The 13997-nt window shown below is 38.6% G+C and overlaps 2 protein-coding genes across 3 annotated transcripts; both read left to right on the top strand.

The window, feature by feature from the left end:
• The first annotated feature begins 5444 nt into the window (after positions 1 to 5444).
• Positions 5445 to 9576, top strand: tmem106ba (transmembrane protein 106Ba). 2 transcript variants are annotated; one of them, XM_084708683.1, is made up of 8 exons: positions 5445 to 5599; positions 6196 to 6400; positions 6617 to 6680; positions 6772 to 6931; positions 7062 to 7202; positions 7707 to 7756; positions 7848 to 7901; positions 8030 to 9576. In XM_084708683.1, the coding sequence occupies exons 2-8, from the start codon at positions 6208 to 6210 to the stop codon at positions 8148 to 8150; spliced, it is 783 nt and encodes a 260-aa protein (XP_084564809.1). In that variant the 5' UTR covers positions 5445 to 5599; positions 6196 to 6207; the 3' UTR covers positions 8151 to 9576. The 2 variants fall into 2 exon arrangements, with proteins under 2 accessions (XP_084564809.1, XP_084564810.1); XM_084708684.1 differs by lacking the exon at positions 5445 to 5599 and adding an exon at positions 5637 to 5818.
• A 2050-nt stretch (positions 9577 to 11626) lies between these two features.
• On the top strand, positions 11627 to 13972 carry seraf (Schwann cell-specific EGF-like repeat autocrine factor). The gene is made up of 5 exons (XM_084708682.1): positions 11627 to 12047; positions 12208 to 12303; positions 12590 to 12694; positions 12968 to 13063; positions 13253 to 13972. Exons 1-5 carry the CDS (start codon positions 11801 to 11803, stop codon positions 13363 to 13365), a joined length of 657 nt encoding a protein of 218 aa, XP_084564808.1. The 5' UTR covers positions 11627 to 11800; the 3' UTR covers positions 13366 to 13972.
• The last annotated feature ends 25 nt before the right edge of the window (positions 13973 to 13997 follow it).

Genomic DNA, 13997 nt, shown 5'->3' with positions numbered 1-13997 from the left:
GGTCCTCCACAGGAGCAAAGTAAATCCACTCAGTCCAGAATGTCACCAGCAGACGGAAACAGCCCCAAATCATCCAAAGCTAAGCTAAGTACGACTGTTTGTATGCGTAATTTAGTCAAGTAAGGGACTGTGCAACCCCCTTTTGAAGGGCAGAGTGAGATTCCCTACTCCTTTCGCCCTCTCTCTTTCCTTTCTTACTCTTTCCCTCTCCTCGTCCTCTCTTGGCAGGATGGTCCCAGAGAGATGTGGTTTCAATGAAAAGGATGAGGCTTCAGATGAATGATAGAGTCTGCTTCCTCCATCGTAGCTGTTGTTGTTTGCTGCTGTTTCTGCTTCTGTCCTCTGGCTGTGGAGCAGTGACTGTGGCTGTGCGTCTGCAGTGTGACACCCGTCTCCCTCTCTCTCTCCCTCGCTCTCTCTCTCTCCCTCGCTCTCTCTCTCTCCCTCTGTTAGCCAGTACTCCCTCCCTTCTCTTTCTGCTCTTGCTCTGTTACTTGCTCGCTCATTTACGCCTTTCTCCCTATCTCACTTTATCTTGGAACTAAATGTGCTTTCCTCTGTTATATTCTACTTCTTTCTCTCCCTCTATCTCTTTTGTCCTCTCTTGTTTTCAGCCAAGGGCTTGAGGACAAACGCTTCTTCTCTCCTCGCTATAGCAGCCCTCGGAGGACAGTTGGAGACAAGCAGCACTCGCACTGAGCGTAGGAGCTACAGTAAGCACACAAAGCTCCTAGAATCAGAGAGAGAAAGAGAGCGATAGAGGGAAGGAGGGTGTGAGAGAGATCGTAGCTCAGCTCAGAGCAGCAGAGAATAGAGATCAAGGCAGGAGAAAAAGATAATGTGGGATATGTAAGACTTTATGGTGCATGTTTGCTGTTGAGGGAGTCCCTTGAAACTAAGAGAATAAGTGAAAATGTATGTGCAATATTGTTCTAAGCAGGGGTGTGCACAATAATCATGCAGTATATGGTGTTTGATTGAAGATTGTCAGGATCAGAAAGGGTTTTATTTGCCATGAAAGTTTGCACAGACAAGGAATTGATTTTGTCAGGAAGGTGCATACATTAAACATAAAGGAATCCTAAAACTTAAATATGTGGTCTAACTATACTAAAAGGTACAAGTCTACCTATTACTAATAAAAAATATAGAATAAAATATAAAGTAGCCAAATAATTTACAATATAAAAATGTAAAAATGCAAATAGTACGAGAGATACAAGAGATAAAGGAACAATATTAATAAAAGATGTAATCCTGCCAAGCAAAAAACTGAGGGAAAATGTATACGATTTCTGTAAGTCAAATATGGTAGGACATAAAGAAATCTGAATGTAACTGGTCTGTGACATCTGTGAGCCATAAGGGATCTTTGACAGCATACTGTGAGTTCACACTTTTATATCCCCAAAGCGAAATGATAAGTTAAATAATTTTATTGAAAAAAACACAATGTCTCTGAACTCTGGAATGTAACCAGAGTTGAGGTCTAACAGACCTGATTGTTGTAAACAGATGCTTTGGTCAAAAGCAACAGTGCATAAACAGCTGTCATTCAAATTTTCCCAGCCTTTATTGAAATGACAGTTGTATGGTTTCATTTTAAAAGGCTAAGAAATCCTTTACCGCTCCTGGAAAATAATATTCAGAGAGTAAAACAAACATGAGCAATAACATATGTGAGCAAAAAATATGGTGGGGTTAGAGCAACATTTTTAAGGAAGAAAGCTTTGCAGGAACCCAGTTGGAAACCCTACTGTGTATGATTTAAAACATATACAAAAAATGATACAAGTCACATGAAATGGAATAACATATTGTTTGAGGAATGTATGTGAGATACATCAAAAAGGTGGACAGCAGATATGCACTTTTTTGCACGCTGGATATTAGGATAAGCTACACCTTTATTGGATGGAGAAAATAATGTGGTGACTTGAACTGAGGACCATAAACCATGCTCGTATTTGTTGACCATTGGATGCGTTCATTAGAGTGACAGGTCAAATAATATAATGCTAACCAAAACTGCATCACAGTCACAACAGGTCATCTTTAAAAGTAAAACAAAAATCATATATATATATATATATATATATATATATATATATATATGATGGTCTTATATTTCAGAATCTGAATATGGTGCAAATTCTGTGCCACAATTTGTGTGCAGATAAACACCCGAGAAAAGCAGAGAAACTGACTAGCAAACCCAAAAAGTAACATTTCATGACAGAGCTCCTATAAATTTGGAATTGACATACTGCATGGGTCAGTGAGTCACGTTACATCACTGATAATGTTTTCACAAACATTGCAAAAAGAACAATGCAGAGTGCAGTGGTAAATGTAATAGTGGTTATTCATGCTATTTTTTAATCATTTAATCTTCACACGTGAAGGGAATACTCTCTAGTAGTGAACTGTAAGTGTTAGACCAATGTATAATCCCTGCTGCAGCTCTCTATGGAATGATGAGCCTGGAGAATCAGCCTAAAGTCAGACACTTTTCACTCACTGCTGCCATAGTAACCACGAAGGGGGCTGCCTGACCCGATGTTAATATGTTATGACAAGCAGCCAGGGCAGACTTAGTGTACAAGTGAACCTGTGCTTGTGCATGCACGGGTCTCTATGTGTAATGGTCATTTCTATGCATTCCCACAAATGACTGCTATTTTTAAACTAACACTGCCAATAGTTTTTGGGGGTGCATTTTGTCAACCCCACAGTGACATTTAGAAGAATAGACTAAGAGTAAGTGTGGGACCTCATGACTATGCTAGCTGGGATTTGACTGAATGGGGTCTGCCAATGTTGGACCTTTCAGGAGAGTCTGTTGCACAGTTGGGACAAATTTGTTTTCCAAGTATAAAAAAGAGAGATTAGAAATAGGCCCGTAGTCCAAGATCAAGGGTCTGTTTTTAAGAAGTGGCTTAATGACTGCTTGTTTCATATCAGTTGGGTCTTGACCTGATATTTCATTAATAATATTTATTTAGTCTAGGATGTCAAGAAAAGGCAACTATAGTGTTGTCCCAAAGTCATTCTAGTCAAGTCTAGTCATCTAGTGATTCCAAAGACTGCAACCCCAGTTATGGCAGCAGCTGTAATAATCTTAAAATAGAATGCTGAGTTAATCCAACTTGATGGAGAAAAAAAAACAAGATTAAAACCCACAGCATTCCAGATGAGCTGCTAAGTAATTGACCTTGGACACATGTTGAGACCAAATTAACACCACACTGAATGAGGTCAAAAGGGCAAGCCATTCAGACTCAAATGTCTAAATCATACTAATAGTGGAAATATAATGGAAAATAGTGCAATGAGGTGTACATAATTTATTATATTCAAATTAAATAAATATGCCATACGTTTTTTTCCCCAGCTGATTAAATGGTTTGATTTATAGAAAAAGAAGAAACTGCATTGGCTGATCTATGTAACTATGTGACCAATAAGTGGAATTCTATGTTAAAGTGAATAAAACCAGGTCAGAACTAAAAGAAACAAGTGACCCTTTCGCTCAGTCTAAAAATAGGGCAATCAGCAGATAGCGACACATTTAAAGACCCCCACAAACAGGGTTTAGTTGATTTTCATAACTACTTATGGTGGTTAATAAAGCCTAACAACCCTTGTGGTAATATTACTTTTCTATAGTAATGGGTAGAGCACCGTATTGGATGATGGTCAACCTCCAAGGGGCTGTAGCAAGACCTCAATCCCATTTAGAACTGCATGTATAAACATGTCAACACAGTCCTGGTTTCTATAGATAAACAAGACTCCTTTCCCTTTTAAATATGGTGTTTATCTGCAATATGTAGTTTGAGGTGTTAACACCTGGAATGGGTAGATATGTCCAGATGACTCTCTCTGGCTTTATCAGAGACACACAGGCAGCATTGAACAGAAAACTCTTCACCTGCCTCTTCAGACTGGAGCTAAAGGCTTTTTTTTTTTTGCCTCCTACTGTGTAACTCAGATTAACTGAGAATTGTGTGCTGAAGCAGACACTGCATACAGTTGAAGTACCTTAATATCTGGGATTGTAAAAGTGGAAGACCCTGACAAAGTGTTTCCAAAACAAAAGCATTCCTATATTTAATTTGGCATACTACATCTTATCATGGTCTTATGCTGATTAAGTTGTTTTTATCAAATTAGCAGAAACTCATACTCTATGAATAATTCTGCAACCAATCGAATCGAATCAATGATGATAGGCTACATTGTTTAAAGTTTTCAATTGATCCGGTTTGCGTTCACAAAGGCAAAACTCACGGTCCAAAGGTGAAAAAGGTCACGTGGTTCGTTCAGTTGTACAATTTGCTGGTAATTTCTACATTTATATCGTGGGCTTAGCCTACATCATGGAGTACCGTCAGGTTATGTTTATATGGAGCGCATACCAACAAGCAATAAGGGACCGAGAATAAGAACGTCTCGTAAGACTGCAGCCTATAAAATGATTTAATACTGCTAAACAGAGTTGGGGTAGTTACTCAAAAAAAGTAATAGATTACACATTAGCCTAGGCTACTAGTTTCTTTTTTTAAGTCATGCGTTACGTTACTAGATTACTCACTGCTGAACTAGTTACACACTAGTTACATTACTTTTGGATTACTCCGTAACATCACCTGAGATGCACTTGCCAAATAACTATATCAACTAAATCAACTCAAATTCTTATTATAATGAGAACATACACAACAGGGGCAAATCTAGGTTCACACTTTTGGGGGGACTGAGCCCCTAGATAAAACCTATTATCTTTCCTGTGACCCAGCAAAACTACGGGGGTCTGGGGGCATCCCCCCACAATACATTTTTCAAAATATCCTTTTAAATAGTGTCCTCTAGTGGGTTTTAGGGAGAGAAATGAACACATTTAGATTTAAAATATGGTAGCCGCATGGTAAACGCTCTAGGGTGCAGTTCAACAGGACTTAACAAGTATGGTGTGCGCCAGAGAGCCTGCTCAATGCATCCCAGATAAATTAGGCTTTAATTTTTTTTTCTTGAAGCACACTGCCATCATGTGGCTGATATAGGCTACACATTGAATATTTTACACAAGGCATGTTCCTGAAACACTAACGCAGTATTTCTTATCAATCCTAATGTAGGCTTCTGAACGATCTTGTTTGCATAAAAAATACAGTCGGCTAGTACGCCATGAGTTATTATTTGAGTCAACCTCCCTATCTCCTCTGACAACTGCTTCAGACAGACATTGAGATTTTGAAGAATTAAAATGCTAAACTCTACTCGTCTTGCTTGGGCCTTTATTCTAAACTGCGATATGAAATTGCTGCAACGCAATGACATCATTATGCTATTGTAGCGCATGTTATATTCCTCTCATCTATTAAGTAAAAAAGTACACACTCCTTACGCTCCTATCCTTCCATCAAACTTCACTGATAGAAGCCACCACGTCATGAAGCTGCACACCACGTCTGTCCAATAAAGAGGGGGCGTTTTGTCACGCATGTCGTCGTATATGGTATTTACATAACAAACAGCTGCACTACCTAACGAAGAAAAGCGAATGACAAGTGAAACCCTTTAAAAAGACATAGAGGTAAGATTATGTTTCCTAATGGTAAACGGCAATTTTAGAAGCACGTCGTAGAGTAATAGCACACCGAGCGAGAATCCCCCAACGGCATCGTGGTGCACCATAATAACTGTTGTTGACCAGACATGATGTGAATGACGTGACATATCAAACGCTAACAAAGGCAAAAATGCGACGCTTTTATTAAGAAATTGTCTCGAGCAGCTCACAGTATATTGGCAGGTAGGTTAAGTCCTTTTAGAGGGGAGAGTACACGGTGTACTATGTACTGCATACGGTTGCCAGCACAGTATGGCGGCCATAGGCGTACAATATATCGTCAACAACTTCTAGCCTCATAATGAATAGCTATAACGATTTTGCTGACTGGTGCCAGTCTCAAGTATGGACATTACACACGATATTGACTATTTTGTGATCGCATGTGGCTTAATGAATAAGAAAGGTTGGCATTATAGATGTGCACAGTGAAACGAATGTTGAGGTATTGTCTAACACCAGCAAATTGACAATTTCATAACCAAATGTGTGGGCATGTGGTTAAATGGCATTTTTCCAGTTGCTTAATCTGATAATACATTTTTCTCTTGTAAACACAGACGGTTGGAACCATGGGCAAGTCACACTCACACTTGGCCAAGCAGAAAGATGAGGATCCCCTCACGTCTACTCAGGAGTACACAGACACTTCTAATGATGAGGATGGAAAAAATGGAGATGTATCTCAATTCCCCTATGTTGAATTCACTGGCAGAGACAGTGTCACATGCCCCACATGCCAGGGCACTGGTAGAATCCCGCGAGGTATGACAATAAGCCCAATAATGCATGTCAACAAATGTATGCAGTAGCATTTTATAGCTGATTGAACAAGTTATAAGCTTTTTTCAGTCTGGCAGAAACAAAGGCTGAGAATAAGACAAAGACTTGAGAATAAAATCAAATAGTATCAGTCATTAAATGGAGCAACTACAGATTTGCAACACAATATCAGCTCTATGTTTGTCATTTCTCTTACAGGCCAAGAGAATCAGCTTGTGGCTTTGATTCCATACAGTGACCAAAGGCTAAGGCCAAGAAGAACGTAGGTTCTAACTTAAAAGTTATGCCACACATAACAACTTTTTTGTTATGTGTGGCAATTCTCTGCAACTTCTGTCTTTTTGATCCTACAGAAAACTCTATGTCAGTGTTTCCGTGTCCGTTTGCCTACTGCTGTCTGGTCTGGCAGTGTTCTTCCTTTTCCCTCGCTCTATTGATGTCTCCTACGTGGGGGTGAAGTCTGCCTTTGTTTCCTATGACCAGGACAGGCGGATCGTCTATCTCAACATCACAGTAATGTCATATTTCCTATGCCTCGTATAATGTATCCAGTGTTGTCATCAAAGGGTTGAAATTAATGTATTTGATCGATGATTTGTCAGTCTGTGATTCTGCTATGCCTTGACATTGTGTTTCTTTTTAGAACACTCTGAACATCACCAATAACAACTACTATGCTGTATCACTGACCAACATTACAGCTCAAGTGCAGTTCTCTAAGACAGTCATTGGAAAGGCTAAAATTAGCAATGTTACAACCATAATCCCACTGGATCAGAAACAGGTTGGTCCATATTTTCTAATATGTTTAGCTACAACCATTGGACATGCATTATTGTAATTAGTTATTATTCCTAACTGCATTTGACATGGTAATACAAAATGAACAAAGCTTTGTAATGCAGATTAGTTAGGCTGAAAAACGTTTACTTTTAAGTAATTCCAAAGTGCCCCACATGGTTTGATTTACTATGCCTTCTGAGAACAGTCCTCTCAACTGAATTTGTCATGTGACTGTAGTTAACTGGTATTACTTCTAATTACATCTAAAAACCTTGATGAAATGAACAGTTTTACAATTGAGTCAAATAGACAGTAGTCTAGAGCCTGTCTTTGTTTCTTTATCAGTTGTTTGATAATGGATTTTATGACTCAGTTACTCATTGTACAGATTTCATTTGTGACACAGGGACAAAAATGACCTGATCGCCTCATGAATATGTTTTTCAACCCATATTATTTAATTACATCATATCTAAATCTCCTGTATCAAACCCTTTGTTTTAAGATTGACTACATGGTCCCGACCATCATTGCTGATGAGATGAGTTATATGTTGTAAGTATCTAATAGCAGATGATTTTGGCATACTTGAATATAATGTTGACGTGAAATTATTAGGCTGTATACTTATTTTTTTGTCTTGCAGTGACTACTGCACTTTGCAGACCATAAAAGTGCACAACATTGTTGTAATGATGCAGTAAGTATTGTCAATTAAATTATACAACCCTAACCTTTTACACTGACAGAAACATTTTGGTAACTGAAGATGATCAACTGTAAATCCTCATTTGCCACTTTGGAAGACCTCTTATCTTGTGTTTTCAGGGTTACTGTGACCACAACCTACTTTGGGCATGCGGAGCAGGTATCCCAAGAAATGTACCAGTATGTGGACTGTGGGGGTAACACCACCTCATTGCACGGACATGTGCAGGTTTACCAGTAGATTGGTTCCAGGCATATTAGCTATAGTTATCCCACTGTCTGAAGAACATGGAGTTTCTTTCGGCTGACTTTTTACTGAAAGTGTGGAAAATAATATCTCATTGTCAGCTGACAGTTGAAAAAGATGGCTTTGTCACTGTAAGGTTGCATTGATACACCTTGTTGATGTTCTCTCCCATGTAGGCAAAGTCCTCAAAGATTTTACAAAAGAATGTCCACAGGCATTTAAGAAATATGCACTTTAACCAGGTATGGGAAATACAATAATCTGTGAGGGATAAGGCAACATGTTTTTGTTATACGACTGCGAGAAGGTTACCACTAACCATCCAATACCATGGAATACCTGAGTAGACTCATAGAAATCATTTGTTAGTGTGCTTGCTGTAAGCAAAAGGTTTGCACACTTATAAAATTCAGTCCAGTCTTTGAACCATTCAAGCTGTTGTCACCAACAAAACATTATTTAGTCTGTTTTCAGGCATTAGTGTATTCAAATTTCTCTACATTCCAACTGGTAATGGATTTACCTTAGGTCTGCAGTAGCATATTCACATCAAAACAGCAAAAGGACCGTACTTTTAAAAGCGTCTTAAACGCCTATGTTGATACCATTTCTACTATTTTAATTGTCAACTGATTTGACTGACTCCTTTCAGCAAGCACACATTTATATTTGCCTTCTTTAGTTATGCATTGATTATGAGCACCACTAACTTGCCCTTACCATTTTTGATTGCTTTTTACCCCATTCCTTCTACTCAAGTTTTCTTAAGTTTTAATGTACATTAAACATACTCCAGGGTTTCAGTGAGATACATTTTTAAATGTGATATAATTTGACGTTTTGGAATGTGATGTATTATATACATGCTAAGATTGTCTGTTTTTAAATCAAGATTATATAACCAATATCTGTAATGTGCGTTAAATGATGTAAATTAAAACAATTGTAAACCCAAATTGTTTGATAAGATTGTTGTGTGATAAGGAAATTAGAACAGTTATCTCTTATTAGTTTGGAGTGTGTGAGTTATTGCAGTGGGATAAAATACATCATATTTTGTTTGTTTCTGTGATATGTCTTTAAAAATCAATTTTGCATGTACAAATACTTCCTCTTAATAGATATTCCACAAGTTTATCTGATTATTATCCTGGTGATGTCACGCACACACAGTTTGTTGCATATTTTGCTGAATGTTGAAGTGTCATGATGTATTGACTATTGAACTTGATGGTGAATTGTGTTGGCATCCAATAATACAACTTGCATTTGCCTAATGTGCCATATCTGATACCCAGTTGGTGTAAATGTTGACATTGTCCATGTAAACCACTGCCAAACACCCATACACTCAAGCAGACAGGCAATTATGTATTTGTATTTCATAAGAGCGAAAATAAAAATTGTTTTTTCCCCCACACATTTGAGTAGTTGCGTGTTGGCATGTGTAGTGACTGTTGTCTAAAGAAAACACCAGTCAAACAATGCAATAACGAATACACTCATTAGAGGGCGCTAGCTCTCATAATCTGAGATTTGACTGGGGTTTCAATGGCAGAGACTTGATATTGGAAACCAAAACTTGCACTAAAACCACCAGAGCAGATAATGTATGTGTTAAATACTGTAACTGTAATACTGTAGCTGATACAAACATTCCCATCAAGATAACTTGTATGTAGTTGACCTCCAATACGTTTAGTGACCACTGAAAGGTGGTTGAAATTAGCATTATACTTGGTAAATTGTTTGTATGCAATATATTTCACTGTCCTGTATTATCTCTGAGTGGGTCTTGATTGTGTGCTCGTCTCGATGTATGTCTGTGTGTTACTTTTTTTGCTTCCATATGTAGAACAGCACTGGAGGTCAGTGCTGGGAGGTTTGCTCACATCTGTTGCTGTCATTTAAACTACACTTAACTTCCTCTCCAGAATTCCTCAACAGAAGTTTAGGGTTGTTGGACTCTAATTTCAATAGACAAAGACAAAAAGCAAAATCGCATGGCGAAATATTTGGGGTAATACTCTTCAAAACTACATATTAACAGGTGCACTGAAGTGTGGGCTGAGATGGCTTCATTTTAGCAAACGGAAATTCAAGGTTTGGAATTGTTTGTTCGGCCTTAGGCTACTGAGCTTCCTCATCACGCTTTAAAACATCTGGAACACAGAGAAGTAACTATAATAGTGTATCGACGATTAAATGCACAGACAACAGCATGGCAAGTATGTGAGCACTCCAAGTCCAAGCAGTAGAAATAGGAACAACCCTGACAGACATGGTTCTGTTAACATCATTAGAACGAGACATTTCCTGTCGCCGATAGATCATTTCAACGTTGTTTTCCAGATGTAAGGAAATTGTTTCTCCAGATGTGGTCGGCTGTTAGAACTTTCTTGGAAAGGCAACTCAGCATTAGGCTAACTGTAAGTTCAAATAAACCATATGATGCATTTTGCCTGTTACATGCAAAAAGTGAGGTTCAGGCTAGCCTTTTAATTGTTTATTTTGTAGCCTACATACCTCACTTTCCTTGTTGTTCGTCTTAGAAATGAACACGTTCATAAAACATTCCTCCATTCACTACAGTATAATTGCTCCAAGCCAGACTACATTAGGCCCATGTCTTAGAAGTGTAATGACCTTGGAACAATGGCTTTAAGTAGCTGTGTTTTAATATAATCAATAATTAATAATTAAATATATAAATATATATTGTGTATATTGACACACACATATATATATATATATATATATATATATATATATATATATATATATACACATCTCCAGATATATAGTGTCGCCTATAGGCTCTCACCTAATCAAAACATCAATTTTGTCAACAATATTTAGGCCTAGGCCTACTTGTTGTCGTTTTGGCTGTTAAATGCCTGCCCCCAATAGGCTACTAAGGCCACTACTATTTCGGCACAAATGAATACAATCCTTTCTTCCACCTAACGGACCCAATGACTCGCTATCGAATCTTTTCTCCAAGTCGGCTCTTCAGTCTAGCAAATTGGATCTCTTTGAATCATTTTGTTAATTTGAGTCAGTTTATGAACAACATCTACACATTTCAGTAAAAGAAGACTTAGGCCTCTGGGTTTCATAAGTCTACACACCTGTCCCGGCCTGGCATTCGAATTATTTGTGGAAGAACAGTCAGTAATGCGCAAAAAATATTTACATTTGGCAATCAGTGCACACCTTTATGATACACTCTGAAACCAAATTATTCTGTTTTCACTTACGGGCAATTCGAATGGACACCACAAATAGGCCCATGCTAAATATGCAGCAACTGTTACAAATACAAATAAGTCTAATATCAACTATATTTAGGCAGTAGCCTAAAATCAAATTTGTGACACTTCTAAATGTATCTAGTTTGGAAGAGTGCTGCGCATGAATGGGAGGACCCGCGTACTTCTGTGTGAACGAATCACTCACCAGGAGGGGGTTGGGTTGGAGAAATGTCCCTTCGGTTGAAACAGAGTCGTTCAAGAATCGCCCTCAAAGTTGGTTGTAGTTTGTTCTATTGGGTCAGGAGTGGAGGTGAAGAACTCTTGGAATTAAAAAGGAGTTAACTTCAGTGCCATCCATTCTCTATTTCCACTGCGAGTGCCTAACAGTTCATGAGGATGGGGATTAAACGCTTCTGCTTTCCAACCTCTATGAAGACAGGGCTCGCCTTTCTGGTCAGTTTGATTGCGTTCGTCGGCTTCTGCGCCGCGCGTTCAGATGCTCCTCGAGGAGTCGCGGTACCATTCGTTTTTGATCCCAGAGCAATTTGCAACCCTTCATGCAAGCACGCAGGGATCTGCATCAGAAACAACACCTGTTTCTGCTCGCGGGGTTACGAGGGAGAGACCTGCCAGTATGGTGACGTTACAACCGTTTCTGTTCGAGACTAATTGTAAATGGCGAAAAGTTGCCTACAATTTGGATGGAGCAATGTATTATTCGGAGTCCAATATGTTTTTACGATTCAGTTATAAAAGCTGTTTCTTCAATGCTGACAAGTTTATTGTGTCTAATGCAGCAAATTGCTATCCTAAATGCAAGAATGGGGGAGAGTGCCTCCGCCCAGGGAAATGCAGATGCCCTCCTGGATTTGGGGGGAAATATTGTCATAAAGGTATTGTGTCAGTGTTTGGGATGGATGCTGTTTAATTCTTGGATTATTTTAACTGAATGTATTTTCTGCTTAGACCAACGAAATACTGTGTGTGTGTGTGTGTGTGTATGTGTGTTTGTGTTTGTGTATGTGTGTGCGTGTTTGTGTGTGTGTGTGTGTGTGTGTTTGAATGGGGTATGCTTCACACAGTTGAATAAGTAAACTCTAACCTACACAAGAAGAGGTATTGCATTAGACAGCAGTTTAGACTGAGCTGTGTATAACACGATGTGTGTGTATTTTGCAGTGACTTGCGATGGCGGGTGCTGGAATGGAGGGGATTGTATTGCTGTCAATGGAGTAGCCAAATGCATTTGCCCCTCAAGCTGGACTGGCTCTAAATGCCAAGAAGGTTTGTTTACATCCTCATGTGCCACTGAAGTGAAAACACTTTAGATGCTGGTAGCTCAGATAGTGTACTCACCAGCAGCACTTTCACCCCTCAGCTTATGAAATGGAACACAGCTGGTAGCTACAGTATTTCTACTGCCAAACTACTCCATGTATTTTAACAAAATAACTGTAAACAGTTCATTTAATAGTTATTGAACTGGACATTTTATGTCCATCTGTGAGGTGATTTACTAGTTCTACGCATTTTTAGAATGTGGCTATGTTTCCCCAGCAATTTGCCCCCAGGGGTGCAGGAATGAGGGCAGCTGTGTGGCCCCCGGAATCTGCAGCTGTCCAGAGGGCTGGCTGGGGGGAGCCTGCCACACTGGTGAGTTACAATTACATATTCACCATTGACACTGTCTCACACATACATTTGGCTTTAAATCACCACGCACATTTCCCCAAGGCATATATGCTCACAGGGTTCAGATACATTTTTACCTGCTCTAGCCTACAAAGGTGAGATTAAGAACTTTGTTAAACGGTTTCTGGCCTCGTTCTCATCCATTTTCAGCTGTGTGCAGTCATCCCTGTCTGAACGGGGGGAAGTGTGTGTCTCCTGAAACATGCCGCTGCCGCCCACCTTTCTCCGGACAGCGTTGTGAGAAGAAGAGAAAGTCGTTCTAAACCACACTAAACAGACGTTCAAAAATGTCTGTGGACCATTATTCACTCTAAACTGGTTCATTCGATGGTGCTACTCATTTCTTTTGTACTGTAAGTGAACTGTTTTTTTTAGTTAATGCTACTTTAAGCTAATTTGTAACTGTACAAATGTATGTGTGCAATTTCATAAATAAAAAAGTGTGTTCATTTCTGTTGTTGCTAAAACTACAGTAAGAGTTTACAACAATCCATAGTTCAAAATTATGTTATCAATTTATTTTATGACGAATTTACAACATTGTGACGTAATTAAACCTGATTCCTAAAATAAAAACCTTTTAATGTTAGTTTCAGCCACAAGATCAAGTATCTACGATGGTATTTAAAACTTTCTTTTATCAGTTAACAGCTATGTTGTATCTAAACAAAGCTTAAGGCTAATCTGTATCATTGAAACACATGCCAATATTACTAAACTATTTAAAAAATATATAAAGACTCACAAAAAAAATATTCTCTCCAAGATGTTAAATGAAGAATAGAAAACAGTGCACAACAGTATTGGTACAATAAAGGAGGATTCACATCAACCAATAACTGGGCCAAAGGTTTGTCTCTTCGGGAACTAAACACAATCTAAAAAAGTTATTTTC

This window comes from Hypomesus nipponensis, chromosome 2 (assembly GCF_054491055.1).
Source record: "Hypomesus nipponensis isolate SF chromosome 2, ASM5449105v1, whole genome shotgun sequence".
NCBI lineage: Eukaryota > Metazoa > Chordata > Actinopteri > Osmeriformes > Osmeridae > Hypomesus > Hypomesus nipponensis.
This window is presented reverse-complemented; position numbering and strand designations above follow the sequence as displayed.